This window comes from Oncorhynchus mykiss, chromosome 14, assembly GCF_057628025.1.
Source record: "Oncorhynchus mykiss isolate SJ-2025 chromosome 14, ASM5762802v1, whole genome shotgun sequence".
NCBI classification, from domain to species: Eukaryota; Metazoa; Chordata; class Actinopteri; order Salmoniformes; family Salmonidae; genus Oncorhynchus; species Oncorhynchus mykiss.
In genome coordinates this window covers 6,729,580-6,749,048 of record NC_143035.1, presented here as the reverse complement: position 1 = coordinate 6,749,048, position 19,469 = coordinate 6,729,580, and the positions used below count along the sequence as shown (strand labels likewise).

At 42.0% G+C, this 19,469-nt stretch overlaps 1 protein-coding gene across 1 annotated transcript in view; it reads right to left on the bottom strand.

Moving 5' to 3' along the window:
- LOC110488626 (uncharacterized) overlaps positions 1-18,623 on the bottom strand; it is a 35,221-nt gene extending 16,598 nt beyond the window's left edge. Inside the window, exons 1-5 of the mRNA XM_090198032.1 lie at positions 18,524-18,623; positions 17,910-18,242; positions 16,892-17,146; positions 11,775-11,882; positions 11,389-11,628 (exon numbers count right to left, since the gene is read on the bottom strand). Coding sequence (XP_090054158.1) covers positions 11,389-11,628; positions 11,775-11,882; positions 16,892-17,146; positions 17,910-18,242; positions 18,524-18,572 — 985 coding nt within the window. The 5' untranslated portion in view covers positions 18,573-18,623. The remainder of the gene's footprint in view (positions 1-11,388; positions 11,629-11,774; positions 11,883-16,891; positions 17,147-17,909; positions 18,243-18,523) is intronic.
- Between the last annotated feature and the right edge of the window lie 846 nt (positions 18,624-19,469).

Sequence of the window (19,469 nt, the reverse complement as noted above, 5' to 3'; positions counted from 1 at the left end):
TCTGCAGTGATACACCATCCCATCTGGTTTGCACTTAGCGGGACTATCATTTGTTTTTCAACAGGACAATGACGCAAAACACACCTCCAGGCTTTGTAAGGGCTATTTGACAAAGAAGGAGAGTGATGTTGCAACATCAGATGACCTGGCCCCCACAATCACCAGACCTCAACCCAATTGAGATGGTTTGGGATGAGTTGGACCGCAGAGTGAAGGAAAAGCAGCCAACAAGTGCTTAGCATAAATTCCAAGACTGTTGGAAAAGCATTCCAGGTGAAGCTGGTTGAGTGAATGCCAAGGCACACTTAAAACCCTTGGATGAGTAGGTGTGTACAAAATTTGACTGGTACTGTATATATATCATTAATTTAATTAAATTGGCTGATTACCTTCTATGAACTACAACTCAGTAAAATCTTTGAAATTGATGCATATTGTGTTTATATTTTTGTTCAACATATATAACATTTAAATAAATCCACTTGGCCCTAATCTATTTATTTCACACGAATGGGCAGGGGTGCACCCAGGCCCAGCCAATCAGAATTAGTTTTTTCCTGCTAGGCAGGAACTTAATTGTTTCCTCTCACTGGTGTATTCATGGCCCTGTCTGGTGCTAGAACCTTTGTGAGCGTGGAAATATATATGTGTGAGATAGGACTGTAGTAGGAGAGTTGTTGTGGTGGGCCTATTTGGCCCCCCTCCCAGAGGTTTCTTCTCACTTCATCTGTTGACTTGACCTCGAGCCAAATTCCTCGCTCCTCCCTAGTTCCACAGCTGGCATGCCTTATCAAGAACTGAAACTAGACTTTTGCCCTTTGCCTCCCTCCTTATGAATTTTCTGCACTTCCCCTTGTCTCACTCAGTAACTTTCTATGCACTAAACTCCGATCTACCCTTCACTAAGCCTAACATATAGACTACCGTTCCAAATAGGCCCATTATCAGCAACCATCACTCCTGTGGTCCAATGGCACATTGTGTTAGCTAATCCAAGCTTATCATTTTAAAAGGCTAATTGATCATTAGAAAACCCTTTTACAATTATGTTAGCACAGCTGACAACTGTTGTCCTGATTAAAGAAGAGATAAAACTGGCCTTCTTTAGACTAGTTGAGTATCTGGAGCATCAGCATTTGTGGGTTACCACTGACACGCTCAATAAATCAAATCAAATTTTATTGGTCACATACACATGGTTAACAGATGTTAATGCAAGTGTAGCGAAATGCTTGTGCCTCTAGTTCCCGACCGTGCAGTAATATCTGACAAGTAATCTAACAATTTCAAAACAACTACCTTCTACACACAAGTGTAAAGGAAAGAATAAGAATATGTAGATTTAAATATATGGATGAGAGATGGCCGAACGGCATAGGCAAGATGCAGTAGATGATATAGAGTACAGTATATACATATGAGATGAGTAATGTAGGGTATGTAAACATTATATAAAGTGGCATTGTTTAAAATAATAGTGATACATTTATTACATCCAATTTTTTATTATTAAAGTGGCTAGAGATTTGAGTCAGTATGTTGGCAGCAGCCACAATGTTAGTGATGACTGTTTAACAGTCTGATGGCCTTGAGATAGAAGCTGTTTTTCAGTCTCTCGGTCCCAGCTTTGATGCACCTGTACTGACCTCACCTTCTGGATGATAGCGGGATGAACAGGCAGTGGCTTGGGTGGTTGTTGTCATGGATGGCAGTAATTTCGGCCCCAGTGATATACTGGGCCATACGCACTACCCTCTGTAGTGCCTTGCGGTCAGAGGCCGAGCAGTTACCATACCGGGCAGTGATGCAACCATGCTCTCGATGGTGCAGCTGTAGAACCTTTTGAGGATCTGGGAAACCCATGCCAAATCTTTTCAGTCTCCTGGGGGGGAATAGGTTTTGTCGTGCCCTCTTCACGACTGTCTTGGTGTGCTTGGAACACGTTAGTTTGTTGGTGATGTGGACGCTAAGGAACATGAAGCTCTCAACATGCTCCACTACAGCCCCGTTGATGAGAATGGGGGGCGTGCTCAGTCCTCCTTCTCCTGGAGTCCACAATCGTTTCCTTTGTTTTGATCAAGTTGAGTGAGAGGTTGTTGTCCTTGCACCACATGGTCAGGTCTCTGACCTCCTCCCTATAGGCTGTCTCGTTGTTGTCGGTGATCAGTCCTACCACTGTTGTGTCATCAGCAAACGTAATGATGGCGTTGGAGTCGTGCCTGGCTGTGCAGTCATGAGGGGGGAAGCAGGAGGGGGCTGAGCAGGCACCCCTGAGGGGCCCCCGTGTTGAGGATCAGCTTGGCGGATGTGTTGTTACCTACCCTTACCACCTAGGGGCGGACCGTTAGGAAGTCCAGGATCCAGTTGCAGATGGAGAGATTTAGTCCCAGGGTACTTACCTTATTGATGAGCTTCGTGGGATCCTGAAGTCTTAGAGGTTTCTTCTTGAATTTTGGAGAATGCCTACTACTGTACACTGCTAACGTTTTTCCGTCTCATCATTTTACCTTGTTAATTCAGGTTTATTATCTGCTGACACTTCTCAGTTTGAGGCATGTAACATACAGTACCAGAAATGTTGGACACACCTACTCATTAAAGGGTTTTTCTTTATTTTTACTATATTCTACATTGTAGAATAATAGTGAAGACATCAACATTATAAAATAACACATATGGAATAATGTAGTAATCAAAACAGTGTTAACCAAATCAAAATATGTTTTATATTTGAGATTCTTCAAAGTAGCCACCTTGACAACAGCTTTGCACACTCTTGGCATTCTCTCAACCAGCTTCATGAGGTAGTCACCTGGAATTCATTTAAATTAACCTCTCTAGGCTAGCGTCCCACCTGGCCACCTGGCCAACATCCAGTGAGATTGCAGAGCGCCAAATTCAAATACAGAAATACTCATTATAAAAATTCAGAAAAGATACAACTATTTTACATAGGTTTAAAGATGAACTTCTTGTGAATCCAACCACGGTGTCAGTATTCAAAAATGCTTTACGGCAAAAGCATACCTTAAAATTATTTGAGAACATAGCCCAGCAGACAAATCATTACAAACAGTAACCAGCCAAGTAGAAGAGTTACACAAGTCAGAAATAGAGATACAATTAATCACTTACCTTTGATGATGATCTTCATATGGTTGCACTCAGAAGACATTAATTTATTCAATAACTGTTCCTTTTGTTCGAAAAAGTCTCTCTTTATATCCGAAAACCTCAGTTTTGTTTGCACGTTTTATTCAGCCATCCACAGGCTCAAACGCAGTCACAACAGGCAGACAAAAAAAATCAAAATTGTTTCCGTAAAGGTCACAGAAATATGTCAAACAATGTTTATTTAAATCCTCAGGTTGTTTTTAGCCTAAATAATCTATAATATTTCAAACGGACAATAACGTTGTCAATATAAAAGGTAAACAAGAAAGGCACTCTCTCGGTACGCATGAAAAAGCTCTGTGACACGGCAGGGTCCACTCATTCAGACTGCTCTTAATCCCTCATTTTTCAGAATACAAGCCTGAAACAATTTCTAAAGACTGTTGACATCTAGTGGAAGGCACAGGAACTGCAATTTGAGTCCTAAGTCAATGGATACCGTAATGGCATTGAATAGAAAACTACAACAACAAAAAAATCCTACACCCTGAATTGATTTTTCTCAGGTTTTCGCCTGCCAAATCAGTTCTGTTATACTCACATACACTATTTTAACAGTTTTGGAAACTTTAGAGTGTTTTCTATCCAAATCTACCAAAATATGCATATCCTATCTTCTGGGCCTGAGTAGAAGGCGGTTTAATTTGGGCACGCTTTTCATCCAAAATTCCAAATGCTGCCCCCTACCCTAGAGAAGTTATCAGGTGTGCATTGTTAAAAGTTCATTTGTGACCAGTTTCAGGAAACTAGGCGTATGTCACAAGTCACGACTTCACAGGACTGATTTAAAACATTTTTTTTATCGAAAATGCATTTTTTGACAGAAATGCCTTCTGGAACATGTCAACTTTCATAACAAACTTGTATGCCATCTGTAAATACAAATAAATGTGTTAAATTATGAGTTGTTGGTTAATCCACCTTCCCACTAGCCATTATTTGCAGAGATAATGAATGGAGAGAGGAGAGAATTGGTCTGCCATCAGGCTTCTTTAAAAAAAATAAAATTACCCCTTTTTCTCCCCAAAAGTGCTTTAATTTCAAGGTAAAGTGTGCTGCTACCTTACTAGCTAGCTAACATTAGTTGGCTGGCTCCCAAACTAACGTTATGTGTATGACATTATTTGTATCCCAGAATCTTTTGCTTTGCTATTTAGAGCCTAATGTTAGCTAGCTAACATTGAACCTAGTCGGTTAGCTCCCAGCAGATTCATGCAGGGTAGTAACGACATGATTTGGCACTATGTTATTTGATACGCTCTCTCTGCCTACTTCTCTGTGTTTGTGCTTTTATTTGCAGATTGGGGACAGGTGGAGCTGATTGGGTCCCCAAGGTGACAAGTTGAACCTGGGTTTGGGATCAACTAGGAGATAAAAGTTCCTGGTGCTCAGTCCTTGCTCTCTTTCTCCCCAAGCACCATTTTGTTTTATTATCTGGTTGATTATGTTTTTTGAGTAGGTGTACCCTTTAGCACTTACACACATTTTACCTTCATCCATGCATCTCCATTACACCCCTCACATGCCTACTTTCACACTTCACAGGTTAGTTTTCCTTTGTTGCTTTATACTTTGTTAGTTATTACATGTTTTTGTTACTCCTTAACTGCCAATGTGTACTCCCTTGCTTATCACCATCTAAGAGCCAGGTTGTGACAAATAGGGGCTCATCCAGGACTTTGCCTTGGTTATTTTGATGTTCTCCCAAGTATATATGGTAATTGGTTAGCGCTAATTGGTGACTCTTTGGTGGATCTTGTGGTTTACTTAGTTGTGTTATTGTCCCAGAAGCTTGTATGGCTATTTGGCCAGTTGTACGTGCTATTGTATATTGGGAGGTATCTACACTTTTTGTAGTTGTGTGTTTTAATCAGACTTCAATTGGTTTAGAGAAATTTCCTTCTATGGTATCGGTTTGATGACTTTGTTTATTTATTACTTTTGATTTGGTGCATTGGTGGAGAGAAGGCCACAAAGTCTATTTTCCTGTACTGTCTAGAGACACTTTGTTGTGTTCCCTGTTGGGTCATCAGATTATGGAGGTGAGTTGTCTTTGCAATGTATGACAGAAGTTGAGGCAGACATAACTCATTTTCCAGAGCTATGGTTTTTCCCCTTTAGGATAGCAACGTATTCCCACTGGGGCACGTTGTGCATCGTTTGTTATTTTTGTTTGGTGATAGCGGTCAGAGCAGTTAGAGCAGTTATCTCGGGAGCACATTTGGGGTTGGTTACCAGCGAGCTGTTTCCTCCTTCGTGCCAGCGTCTCTAGTGCATCAATCCCCGCTGCAAATCCACTGAAGACTAGGGTTAAGTTTAACAATAAGATTTGGGGAAACTCAAGTAATGCTCATCTGTTTTTGCACTGTTAAGTCAGCTATGTGCTTCTTGTTCTGTAGTCGATGTGTTCATTAGGGCAATTCAAAGTCTGGGCTACTAATCTGTTAATGTGGAAGTAGCATTATGGTGCCTTTTGAGGATTTTGTCCGTGCTCCTTCTGAAGAGTTACTTATGCAGTTTACTGAAGGAACAGCTTTTGAAATTGAGTGAGTATAATCATGTTGAGATGCGTGACAAACGTCTCAAGGATACAGTGAGGTCTATTCTGTCAGCTACTTTTCTTTCTGCTGGTATTTTGAAGGCAGAATTGAGTGAACCTGTATTGAATGTACCAATTGTCTAGTGCTGGTTTGACATTTGGCCAGAAAAAGGAGTTACTTTCATTGCAGCTAAATCATGACAAAGATCTTGAAAGGTTGAAACAGCAAAAATAACAAACTTGATTTGGAAATTTTGAAGCAGGATACGGAACAAGCTAAACTGTGGTTGCAACATCAGCGTTTAGAACTTGTCAGAGAAGACAAACTTTCAGGTGAATTTTCTTTTGAGAATGACTACTCAAGCTCCCCATTGGGACGCTCTTCCCTTGGTCATTCTCCACCTTTTGATGTTGCTGGTAATCTCCGGTTGTTGCCTAAATTTACTGAAAAGGATCCTGATAATTGTTTTAACGTTATTTCAACGTGGAGCAGATTCTCGGGCTTGGCCTGATGCAGACCGTACTTTGACGCTTACGGTGTGTTTTGACCGGTAGGGCTCAGGAGGCTTACTCATCTCTTAGTGTTTCAGATAGCGACGATTACGTAAAGATTAAAACTGCTGTCCTGCATGGTTTCGAGTTGGTCCCTGAAGTGTATCGATAGTATTTTAGAACTTTGAAGAAAGGTTCAAAACAGTCTCATGTGAGTTCTCTGGATTTTTGTTAACTAAATGTAATTGTAATGTAATTGTTACTGCGTCAGCAGTCACTAGTTTTGAAGATTTGTGCAACCTGGTCACCCTCGAACAATTCAAGGAATCTGTCCCTGATCGTCTTGATATAAAGTACGGACTGCATTTGAGGCTGCTGTTTTGGCAGATGAGTACATACTGACCGACAAAGGCAGTTTTTAAGGGTCCCGTATGTGAGATTGGGGACAGAGGAACAGTTCAAGTCGATTTCGGTCAGCAAATTCCTTTAGTTCTGTTTAATGACCCATTTCCATCCAGATCTGTCCCTGCTTAATGTGGACAGAATGATATCAGTAAAATCCAATTATTGTCAAGGTAAAGGCCACTGGAAGAACAAATGTCCTGTCCTTGGTAAAAAGGTAAGCAGATTGGCCAGCACAAATTTAAAACCTGTTGCGTTAGCTGGGCCTGTCCCTCATGTTAATCCTGTTGCGCAAGCTCAAGAATTGTCCAAACCTTTTAATACTGATTATTCACCGTTTCTCAGAGGGTTATGTTTCACTATTGGGAAGTGATGTGCCAGTAAAGATTCTACAAGAGTCTGGTGCCTCTGAATAATTTGTTTGAGTCGGTTCTGACTCTTTCTCTGGAGACAGGAACCAGTGTCCTAATTCAAGGGATAGTTTTGAATACGTTGTCTGTACCCTTGCAGGAAGTCAAACTTAAATCTGACCTCGTGCAAGGTTAGGTTTCCCTTGGGGTGCGTCCCTTTCTGCCCGTTGACGGTGTTTGTGATTTTTGGGTAGCAACTTAGCCGGTAGTCGTGTCTGGCGTGATATATCTCCTCTGGTGGTTTCTCGTAACCCATCCCATGTAGGGATTATCGATGAAAACATACAGAGATTCCCAGAGGTATTCTCTGCATGCGCTGTGACTTGTGCTGAGCAGTGCTGATACTACGGTCAGAACGGAACTTACACAACACATAGCCAAACAGTTTGATAATCCATTAAATGATTTACCTTTGCCTATATCCTGTAGTGATCTTGTGATGGCGCAGTCCACTGATCCTACCTTAAAAGGTTTATTTGATCAAGTACTTCCAGTTGAGGTAAGGAGTGCTGCCCAGGGTTACTGCATTCAAGATCAGTTGTTGGTGAGGAAATGGACACCTCACAGCAAAAGTTGTGTGGGTAATGCTATTGTTTAGATTGTGGTTCCTTCTAAGCTTCGAGATCTAGTTTTGAAAACATCATGACTTTTCTGGTCACTTAGGGGTTAATAAAACCTATGATTGAATTTTGGGTAATTTTTCTTGGCCTCATTTTATAGAAAGACATTTCTGCTTACATCAAAACATGCCATGTTTGTCAGCTGACTGGGAAGCCTAATCAGATGTTAAGGCCAGTCCCGCAATAACCTATTCCTGTTACAGACCAGCCATCTGAGCATTTGATTATTGATTGTTTTGGACCCTTACCCTGTTTTATTGCTGGTAGCATCTACATGTTAACTGATGTGTCAGGCTATGAGATATCCTGAAGCCTATCCACTTCGCAACATTACCACTAAGTCTGTTGTGAAGGCTTTGTCACAGTTCATCTCAATATTTAAAATACCTACGGTGATTCAGAGCGATCAGGGTTCCAACTTCACTTCGCACAAGTCTTGCGACTATTGCGTATTAAACGTAATCAGGCCAGTGCTTATCATGTGCAGAGTCAAGAGACCCTTGAGCGTTTTCAGAATTTGAAGTCACTGTTATGTGCTTACTGCAGCTACCACAGACCACCTGTACTTCATCCACCTTCGGTCTGCCTCCGTCACCACCAACATCTTCAAAGGGACCTGGGACTTGGTCAGTGGACTAGGGGTCCTCAGATTCAGGGTCCTCAATGTCTACAAGGTTGGGTGGCTGCTCCTCACTTTCACTGCCAGAATCTGATTCCTGACTTTCTTACAGACTCGTTGTCAGAATTTATACAAATCTCCAGAATTTCTGCATTGGCGCTACAGCGTAGCCCACTAGCTACATACTGTTGAACTCGGAGGTTTACATGCACTTAGGTTGGAGTCATAGCTTTCACCTGGAGTCACCTGGTAAGTTTGTCATGGAAAGGGCAAGTGTTCTAAATGTTTTGTATACTCAGTGTACATCCTCAGTTTACAGTATATTAATTTCACATTCATCTGCTGGTTTTGACATGAAATCCCTATTATTCCTTTTTTAACATCCAATAGGGGACATGACAAGATGTCAGAAGAACACGTTAGGTGTATGATTAGAGAAGCATACCTGGGCATCTGTGTCACCTTTCCTATATATCCGTAACCATAGAGAGGTAATGATCCTGGGGTTGTGGAGAATTCAACTGTGATTGGCCATAAAGACTGTGTTTATTACTCCTCAGATGGGATGAATGGTAGGCCAGTGCTCTTAACCTTGGACCTCTGACCTCTATACTGTGCTGTTAGAGAAGACAGGCAACAACTTTTCCTTGTTTTTAAACACAGGATTTTAATATCAAATTGCAGTTTCCCATCACACAGCAGTATCAACGATGAAGAGTGACAAGTGATTCCACTGCATGTTATGTTTGTGTTGCTCAGTATCTTTATTTCTCAACATCCTCTTCTCAGTTTGTTCTTTTAGATGAACTTATTTTGAGTGACACTGACATCATGGTGAAGTCCTATATTCTTTACTTTTAGTTATTCAGAAGAGCTAACCAAATATGGTAACATCTTGAAGAAAAGCTACATTATGTTGGTTTTAGCCAATCAGTCTGTCCATCGCCTCTGGTTGAGGGGATTCTAAACTGGAACTCATGTGACTCAAAAAGGAAATGCATAAATAACATTAAGCCCACAAAACCAGAGATGTGGAAGAAAAATATATTTTGATTGTGAAAAGATATGGTCATGTATATCAGAAACTATTTTACAGCATTAGCTTATTATTGCACTAGCTATATTAAAAAAAGGCAATTTCTAAAAAACAATATAAAGATTATCATGTATCTTAGATATGAGTCATGTCAGGATTATTGTCCTCATAGACAAATGGCTAATAAGAGTGCATGACATTTTTTTCAATATCTCAGGATGTGTCCATGAGGGAGACGGACCGCAAGCTTCAAAGTATTGACTTAAGGTATTGGAAATTAGTAAGTAAGTAGACTATAATATCTAAAACATTTCTGTTATGCAATTATCAAAAATCACAAATTCCTTAAACATTATTTTAAATAACTATATCATTATTTCTATCATGCAGCAAAAACATGTAAGACTTTATGACATATCACACAACTGACACAAGGAACACTTGAACACCACACAACTAAACTCAGCAACAACAAAAAAAGTCCTCTCACTGTCAACTGCATTTATTTTCAGCAAACATAACGTGTGTAAATATTTGTATGAACATAAGATTCAACAACCGAGACATAAACTGAACAAGTTCCACTGGCATGTGACTAACATAAATTGAATAATGTGTCCCTGAACAAAGGGGGGGGGGGGGGTCTGTCAGTCGGTATCTGGGGTAGCCACCGGCTGGCTGTGTTAGGTACTGCAGTGCATCTCCTCATGGACTGCACCAGATTTGCCAGGTCTTGCTGTGCGATGTTACCCCACTCTTCCACCAAGGCATCTGCAAGTTCCCGGACATTTCTGGGGGGAATGGCCCTAGCCCTCACCCTCCGATCCAACAGATCCCAGACGTTCTCAATGGGATTGAGATCCGGGCACTTCGCTGGCCATGGCGGAACACTGACATTCCTGTCTAGCAGGAAATCACGCACAGAACAAGCAGTGTGGCTCGTGGCATTGTCATGCTGGAGGGTCATTTAAGGATGAGCCTTTCAGGCAGGGTACCACATGAGTGAGGAGGATGTCTTCCCTGTAATGCACAGCGTTGAGATTGCCTGCAATGACAACAAGCTCAGTCTGATAATTCTGTGACACACCGCACCAGACCATGACGGACCCTCCACCTCCAAATCTATCCCCCTCCAGAGTACAGGCCTCGGTGTAACGCTCATTCCTTAGACGATAAACGTGAATCCGACCATCACCCCTGGTGAGACAAAACCGCGACTCGTCAGTGAAGAGCACTTTTTCCCAGTCCTGTCTGGTCCAGTGATGGTGGGTTTGTGCCCATAGGCAACGTTGTTGCCGCTGATGTCTGGTGAGGACCTGCCTTACACCAGGCCTACAAGCCCTCATTCCAGCCTCTCTCAGCCTATTGCGGACAGTCTGAGCACTGATGGATGGAGTGTGCGTTCCTGGTGTAACTCGGGCAGTCATTGTTGCCATCCTGTACCTGTCCCGGAGGTGTGATGTTCGGATGTACCGATCCTGTGCAGGTGTTGTTACACATGGTCTGCCACTGCAAGGATGATCAGCTGTCTGTACTGTCTCCCTGTAGCTCTGTCTTAGGCTTCTCACATTGCAATTTATTGCCCTGGCCACATCTGCAGTCCTGATGCCTCCTTGCAGCATGCCTAAGGCACGTTCACGAAATATCTTTGAAAAAGGGCCGTTTCTTTTTTTTGTGTTTGTTTTTGTGTTAAAACGTGATAAAGAAAAACTGAAGTGATGTATCCACTTCTTGGAAACAGACAATATGTGTTCTAAAGTGTGAACATGCAAAACAAAGCTGTTACTGTAACTGTAAGACAACATAATTAGACATAGCTGTCGTCTGTATCAATCAACTCTGGGCCTCAGGTTTGCGTCCCAATAATTTATCCTTCTTCCAGATGTGTGCACTCCTTCACTACTCCCCACAAATTTAAAAGAATTGGATTGGTATAAACATGGGCAACGAGGAGTTGCCATATAACATTCATTTCCTTTGAGATACGTGAAGGGAAGTGAACAAGTCAACACTTTAGGAGAAAGGAGAGATTATTGGGAGGCAACGAGTGATTAAAGTCTCAGCCTCTTCTATTCTATCTAGACAGTACCTTGCTCACTGGCCTCTCTGTACCCTGGCGTACACACAGTCCTCCTCCTCAGGTGTGTCTACCTTCCGCCGGGGACCCTCTAATGTTTTAATCTGTCCATACTCCACCTCCATCGTCTGCTGGGGCCCCCCCGCCACTTTCACCTGTCTGTCCTTCAGCTCCACCAGCGCCTCCCTCTCCTTCTGTCTCATCTGCTTCTTTTGTATCCTGACATCAGCGTATTCCACATCCTGGCTGTCATCCGTAGCTGTGGAGAGAGAGAACGAGCGAGAAAGAGAGAGATTATTAGTCTTGCCATTGAAGCATTTCAATGGCAAGACTGACGTGGCAAATTCAATTACTTCCCAAGTTAATGGAGATAAAATGAAGAGCTACAGCTAAATATCCTCTAACCTGAAGTCTTTGGAGGTTTATTTTTCTTCTGGACACAGTAAACTGCCAACATCATCACTAGGACAAGGACTACGCCTGCCAGAGATGCTGCTACCATCCCTATGATATCTGGGTAAAAGAGAGGAAACAGAGACAGAACAACATCAGCGCTAAGGTTGTTTCATTGTAAAAACAGCCACATATACAGTGCCTAAGAAAATAAATCAGGCCCCTTGACTTTTTTCACATGTTGTTACATTACAGCCTTATTCTAAAACTGATTAAATTATGTTTTCAATCTACACAAAATACCCCATTTTGTGAAAGCGAAAACAGGTTCTTAGACGTCTTAGCAAATGTATTACATTTAAAAAAAACACATACCTTATTTCCATGTGTCGCGCCCTGACCTTAGTTATCTTAGTTTTCTTTATTTTGGTTAGGTCAGGGTGTGACGAGGGTGGTATGTGTGTTTTGGTCTTGTCTATGTTTTTTTGTATATCTATGGGGTTTTGGTACTGTCTAGGTAAATGTAGGTCTATGGTGGCCTGAATTGGTTCCCAATCAGAGACAGCTGTTTATCGTTGTCTCTGATTGGGGATCCTATTTAGGTTGCCATTTTCCATTTAGGTTTTGTGGATTATTATCTATGTGTAATTGCATGTCAGCACTCATTATTATTAGCTGCACGTTCATTTTGTTAGTTTGTTTAGTGTGCTTTGCGTTCTTCGTGCAAATAAAGAAGAATGTATTCAAATCACACTGCGCCTTGGTCTCCTCCATACAACGAACGTGACAATATGTTTTCAGACACTTTGCTATGAGACTCGAAATTGAGCTCAGGTGCATCCTGTTTACATTGATCATCCTTAAGATGTTTCTACAACTTGATTGGAGTCCACCTGTGGAAAATCCAATTGATTGGACATGATTTGGAAATGCCCACACCTGTCTATATAACATCCCACAGTTGACAGTGCATGTCAGATCAAAATCCAAGTCATGAGGTCGAAGGAATTGTCCTTAGAGCTCCGAGACAGGATTGTGTCGAGGCACAGATCTGGGGAAGGGAACCAAAGGTATCAAAGAACACAATGGCCTCCATCATTCTTAAATGGAAGAGGTTTGGAACCACCAAGACTCTTCCTGTGGCTGGCTGCCCGGCCAAACTGAGCAATCGGAGGAGATGGGTCTTGGTCAGGGAGGTGACCAAGAACCCGATGGGTACACTGACAGAGCTTCAGAGTTCCTCTGTGGAGATTGGAGAACCTTCCAAATTGGCAACCATCTCTGCAGCACTACACCAATCAGACGTTTATGATAGAATGGACAGACGGAAGCCACTCTTAGTAAAAGGCAGGACAGCCCACTTGGAGTTTGCCAATAGGCACCTAAAGGACCCTCAGACCATGAGATACCGGATTCTCTGGTCTGATGAAACCAAGATGGAACTCTTTGGTATGAATGCCAAGCGTCACATCTGGAAGAAACCTGGCACCATTCCTACGGTTAAGCATGGTGGTGGCAGCATCATGATATGGGGATGTTTTTCCTTTTTGGACTGGGAGACTAGTCAGGATCGAGCAAAGTACAAAGAGATCCTTGATGAAAACCTACTCGAGTGCTCAGGACCTCCGACTGGGGCGAAGGTTCATCTTCCAACAGGACAATGACCCTAAGCACAGAGCCAAGACAATGCAGGAGTGAAAGAATGGAGTCTCTGAATGCCTTTGAGTGGCCCAGCCAGAGCCTGATTAAACATCTCTGGGAAGACCTGAAAATAGCTATGCAGCAACGCTCCCCATCCAACCTGACAGAGCTTGAGAGGATTTACAGAGAAGAATGGGAGAAACTCCCCAAAAACAGGGGATCCAAGCTTGAAGCATCATACCATGAAGACTCTAGGCCATAATCACTGCCAAGATGCTTCAACATAGTACTGAATAAAGAGTTTTATTTATTATTATTTTTTTAATGTATTTTTACATTTGCTAACATTTCTAAAAATCTGTTTATTTTTCGTTGTGGGGTATTGTGTGTAGATTGATGAGGGTAAAAAAAATAATTTTAATCACTTTTGGAATAAGGCTGTAACGTAACAAAATGTGGAAAAAATCAAGGGGCCTGAATAGTTTCCAAATGCACTATGCATAAAGGCCATTACGTCTTAATGGTAATAATGATAATGACACCAATAATACATCAGGATGAGCATTATCACTTACTTAAAGTCCACAGGGTCTGATGGGCTTTTGTCAATGTGACATGATTGTGTGTAATTGCTGTACCCTGGCTGTGATTTCTGGGTCTGGTGGTCACTGGGTTTTCAAGCCCCTAGGCCTTACTAGTGGTTGCTTCTGTTATGGGGGCCAATGTTGTAGGTTTAACACACAGGGTATTATTAACCTCTTAACCACTCGCTCTGATATCTTTGTCCCACTGGGTAAGGTGCAGTTAACTCAGCAAAAAAAGAAATGTCCTCACACTGTCAACTGTGTTTATTTTCAGCAAATGTAACATGTGTAAATATTTGTATGATCATAAGATTCAACAATTGAGACATAAACTGATCAAGTTCCACAGACATGTGACGAACAAACATGGAATGTGTCCCTGAACAAAGGGGGGTCAAAATCAATAGTAACAGTCAGTATCTGGTGTGGCCACCAGCTGCATTAAGTACTGTAGTGCATCCCCTCCTCATGGACTGCACCAGATTAGCAGGTTCTTGCTGTGAGATGTTACCCCACTCTTCCATCAAGGCACCTGCAAGTTCCTGGACATTTCTGGGGATAGGTCCCAGACAGGTCCCAGACGTGCTCAATGGGATTGAGATCTGGGCTCTTTGCTGGCCATGGCAGAACACTGGCATTCCTGTCTTGCAGGAAATCACGCACAGAACAAGCAGTATGGCTGATGGCATTGTCATGCTGGAGGTCATGTCAGGATTAGCCTGCAGGAAGGGTACAACATGAGGGAGGAGGATGTCTTCCCTGTAAAGCACAGCATTGAGATTGCCTGCAATGACAACAAGCTCAGTCCGATGATGCTGTGACACACCGTCCCAGACCATGACGGATCCTCCAACTCCAAATCGATCCCGTTCCAGAGTACATGCCTGAGTGTAACGCTCATTCCTTAGACGCTAAATGCGAATCCGACCATCACCCCTGGTGAGACAAAACAGCGACTCGTCAGTGAAGAGCACTTTTTGCCAGTCCTGTCTGGTCCAGCAACGGTGGGTTTGTGCCCATAGGCGAAGTTGTTGCTGGTGATGTCTGGTGAGGACCTGCCTTACAACAGGCCTACAAGCCCTCATTCCAGCCTCTCTCAGCCTATTGCAGACAGTCTGAGCACTGATGGATGGATTGTGCATTCCTAGTGTAACTCGGGCAGGTGTTGTTGCCATCCTGTACCTGTCCCGCAGGTGTGATGTTGGGATGTACCGATCCTGTGCAGTTGTTGTTACACGTTGTCTGCCACTATGAGGACGATCAGCTGTCCGTACTGTCTCCCTGTAGCTCTTAGGCGCCTCACAGTACGGACATTGCAATTTATTGCCCTGGCCACATCTGCAGTCCTCATGCCTCCTTGCAGCATGCCTAAGGCACATTCACACAGATGAGCAGGGACCCTGGGGCATCTTTCTTTTGGTGTTTTTCATAGTCAGTAGAAAGGCCTCTTTAGTATCCTAAGTTTTCAGAACTGTGACCTTAATTGCTGTTAGTGTCTTCATGGCCGTTCCACAGGTGCATGTTCATTAATTGTTTATGGTTCATTGAACAAGCATGGGAAACAGTGTTTAAACCCTTTACAATGAAGATCTGTGAAGTTATTTAGATTTTTACGAATTATCTTTTGAAGACGGTCCTGAAAAAGGGACGTTTATTTTTTTGCAGAGTTTATACTCAGTTTCCAGTTCATTTGGTACAACGATCTAGTACTGGGTTAGTACCCCTCTTTGCCACCAGAACAGCCTGAATTCTTCAGGGCATGAAAACATTGCTCAATTGTTTTCAAGGGACCTAACATGTGCAGGAAAAAATTCCCCACACTATTACACCACCACCAAACGCATGTACCGTTGACACCAAGCCAATGACGTGTATTCATGGAGGCAAAGGGAAGCCGGGCTTCCCCAAATAATGTATCCTCCCCCACAAAAATATATATTTTTTTGTCACTGTGTTTCACAATTTTCCTTCAATTCGCAAGAGGCTGAATTTATCTCACAGGAGAAAGCATCTGGCCATCTATCTGATACTGTCTGGTCTGGTCCAAACGAGTATGACATTGTTGCCACCCCTAGCATTGAATGAAAGGGAACCAAGTGAGCATTTGGACTCCCTTGACAAATAAATTATAACACATTTGCTAATCATTGTTTAGCTAAACTGAAACTGAGTGAACTCAACTGTGAATGGTCATGGCGAAATAATAAAAAGTGTCAAGGGAAGCCAGCTTGGATTTGGTGTCTCTCCTCTCAAATCGCTTTGAAAGCATATGTCATTAACAGAAACAACTTGAATCGTTGCATCTCGTTGTGTTGTTGTTTGGCTTACTTAGGGATTTTACCCACACACAGCTACTGCACCAAGCAGGATGGGTCCATAGACTCATCCTGCTTATGCTAAATCCTGACTCTGCCATCAGTACTACGCAAGAAGAACCCGGATTATTCGGACCAGGCAATGTTTTTCCACTCCTCAATTGTCCAGTGTTGGTGATCGTGTGCCCACTGGAGCAACTTGTTCTTATTTTTAGCTGATAGGAGTGGAACCCGGTGTGGTTATCTGCTGCAATAGCCCATCCGGGACAAGGACAGAGAGAAACCATTCTGCACACCTCTGTTGTACTGCAGCATTATTTGCCTGGTTGTGGACCGCCTGTTAGCTTGCACAATTCTTGCCATTCTCCTTCGACCTCTCATTAACGAGCTGTTTTCACCCATAGGACTACCGCTTACTAGATGTTTTTTGTTTGTCGCACCATTCTCGATATACCCTAGACAATTTTGTGAGTGAAAAGCCCAGGAGGATGGATAGTGCTGTTCCTAAACAGATTAATTTCCATTGATAAGGGCTGATCATTATTATAATCATCATCATTATTATCATTGATATTAAACAGTATCTTACCTGGACAAGGTAAGATTACCCTGCTGACAGTAACACTGCTGATATTGTTTCTGATGGTGCAGTTGAGATCCCCAGACAGGCCTTTCTGCAGTGTGATGGAGTTTGTCTTCTCACCAAAAGAGTTGTCATTGTTGTTCAGTGGGTGTCCATCCAAAGTCCAGCTGTACTGGGGACTGTCCCCCTCAGAGGAGCAGGATACCCTCATCTCTCCATGAGACAGACACTTAGAGGACAGCTTAGCCTGTGTCACAGGGGCTATGGGGGAAGATGTTATAATGTGGTTACTGGTTGCTGTCTAGATTATCAAAATTACAGGTATGGAAACATATTTACAGTGGCTTTTTACAATTTTTACAAATTAATAGAAAATGAAAAGCTGTCTTGAGTCAATACGTTTTCATTCCCCTTTAGTTATTGCAAGCCTAAATAAGTTCAGTAGCAAAAATGTGAAGAAGGTGAGCCCGGGCGTGGTTTAGTTATGAATTACACTTTGGATGGTGCATCAATACACCCTGTCACTACAAAGATACAGGTGTCCTTCCTAACTTACTTGCCGGAAAGGAAGGAAACTATGCCTGGATTTCACCATGTGGCAAAACATTTACAGAGTTTAATGGCTGTGATAGGAGATCACTGAAGATGGATCAACAACATTATAGTTGCTCCACAATACTAACCTAATTGACAAAGTGAAAAGAAGGGAGCCTGTACAGAATAAAAATATACCAAAACATGCATCTACTTTACAAAAAAGCAGTAAAGTAATACTATAAAAAAAATTAACCTGCATTTAATTTGACCTGCATAGCATAGTGGTGACCATGCACGCATAGAGGTGGTTAAGTCAAGGGGTATGGATACTTTCTGAAGGCACTGTACATATGTTTTGTTAGTTATACAAATGCATTCTTAATTTGATTTATAAATCATCGCATCATTTTTGTTCAGTAAATGGTCTAAATTCATATTGAGGAAGCAAATAATTATGACTTTTTTTCTTAGAGAATTAACTTTTTACCTTCAATGAACAGTTGCAGTCTTCTGGAGCCCGATAATGATCCATTTGCATTAAATGTTTCAGCACAGTATTTGTCAGAATCATTCCTTACTGTGTTATCTATCCTGAATATCCCCTTGTTTATAATGAACTCTGACCTGCCATTAATAGGCCCTTTTGTTATCGACATGTTTCTTCTCATTGTGAGTATCTCTGTTTTAGCACCAGTTGGGTCCTTCCAAAATCTAACCTGATGTCCACTGGCGTTGGTGATCAGCCGGAGATAGACAGTTCCTCCCAGAGCTCCATAACACTGAGCTCCATCCTCTCTAGCATCACAGGGGCTCTCCATGCCTGAGAAACAAGAGAGGGATGTGTTCTATCGCTGTCCTCTTTTGAGTCATGTTTACTTTTATAGATGAGGAGACACCAAGCAACAGTACAAAGAAATGAATGGCATCAGAGGCAATATACAGTAATAGCACCTCAGTCAGTTATCATTTTCATGGAGACAACTCTGTGTTCTTTATTGTTTTGCTAACCAATGGGATTTTGAGTAGCCCACAGTGATGCTCTCGCTACATGTTTTACAAGCCTCTTCATATTATACCAACACATATCAATTATTTTCTTACCATGAGACACTCCTGCTAAGATCACCAACAGTCCAAACACAGTCTCCATATCTCTTCACAAGGACTCGGCTTAGCAAATTAAAGGAAATGTGTCATTTTGAACTGACCCTATTAATAGGCTGTGACTCAGGGGGAAGAGCCTCTTTAAAGTTGCACTTCTTCATTAAATTAACAGCCAGGCTGGCTAAATGTCTTGTGTGTGATGACATCGGATAATATCTACAATAAAAAGTGAAATGTGATGCTACACATTTTTATGTGCTATTTAGAACCTAAAGGGTTCTTTGGCTGTCCCCATAGGAGAACTCTTTGAATAAGCCTTTTTGTGTTCTAGATAGAACCTGTTTGGGTTTAAAATAGAACCAGAGAAAAAGAGGAAGAGAGATTTGATCTAACATAAGTTTTTATAACATAAGTTGATATGAGCATACTGATATAGGTAGGACACGTGACATCCCGCCAACTTTGAGAAAAAACACTTTATATTTGTTTTGTCTCGAGATGGCTATGCGTATTCGTGGAATGAGGCTAGTAGCATAGCGTCTCTCTCCATTGAATACGGCAGTTGACGTCAGCTACTCTCATCGAATATTCAAAAATGGATTATAATAATGAGATGTATCCACTAATCCAAAGAAAGGAAAGGCGAGAGCTAGACAGCCCGGTGTGTCGCTTTGTGGACGACTCCCATTGTTAGGGCAGAGAGACATGTATCTTGTTAGTATATCCATGATCTTTGTTTTGCTGCACCACCAACTAGAAGATAAAAATAAAAGTGTGTTTTGGACATTGAGATGTATAGAAGACTCTAGTGTCCAAAATCCTGTTTTAGCATGGGTTGTGCCATTGAAGACTGTCACATTTTGAAGTAGTGAGACTTCCTAAGGGTTAAGGATCACATAATTCCATCCAGGTCATCAGGAGAGATCAGCCAATGAATTATACT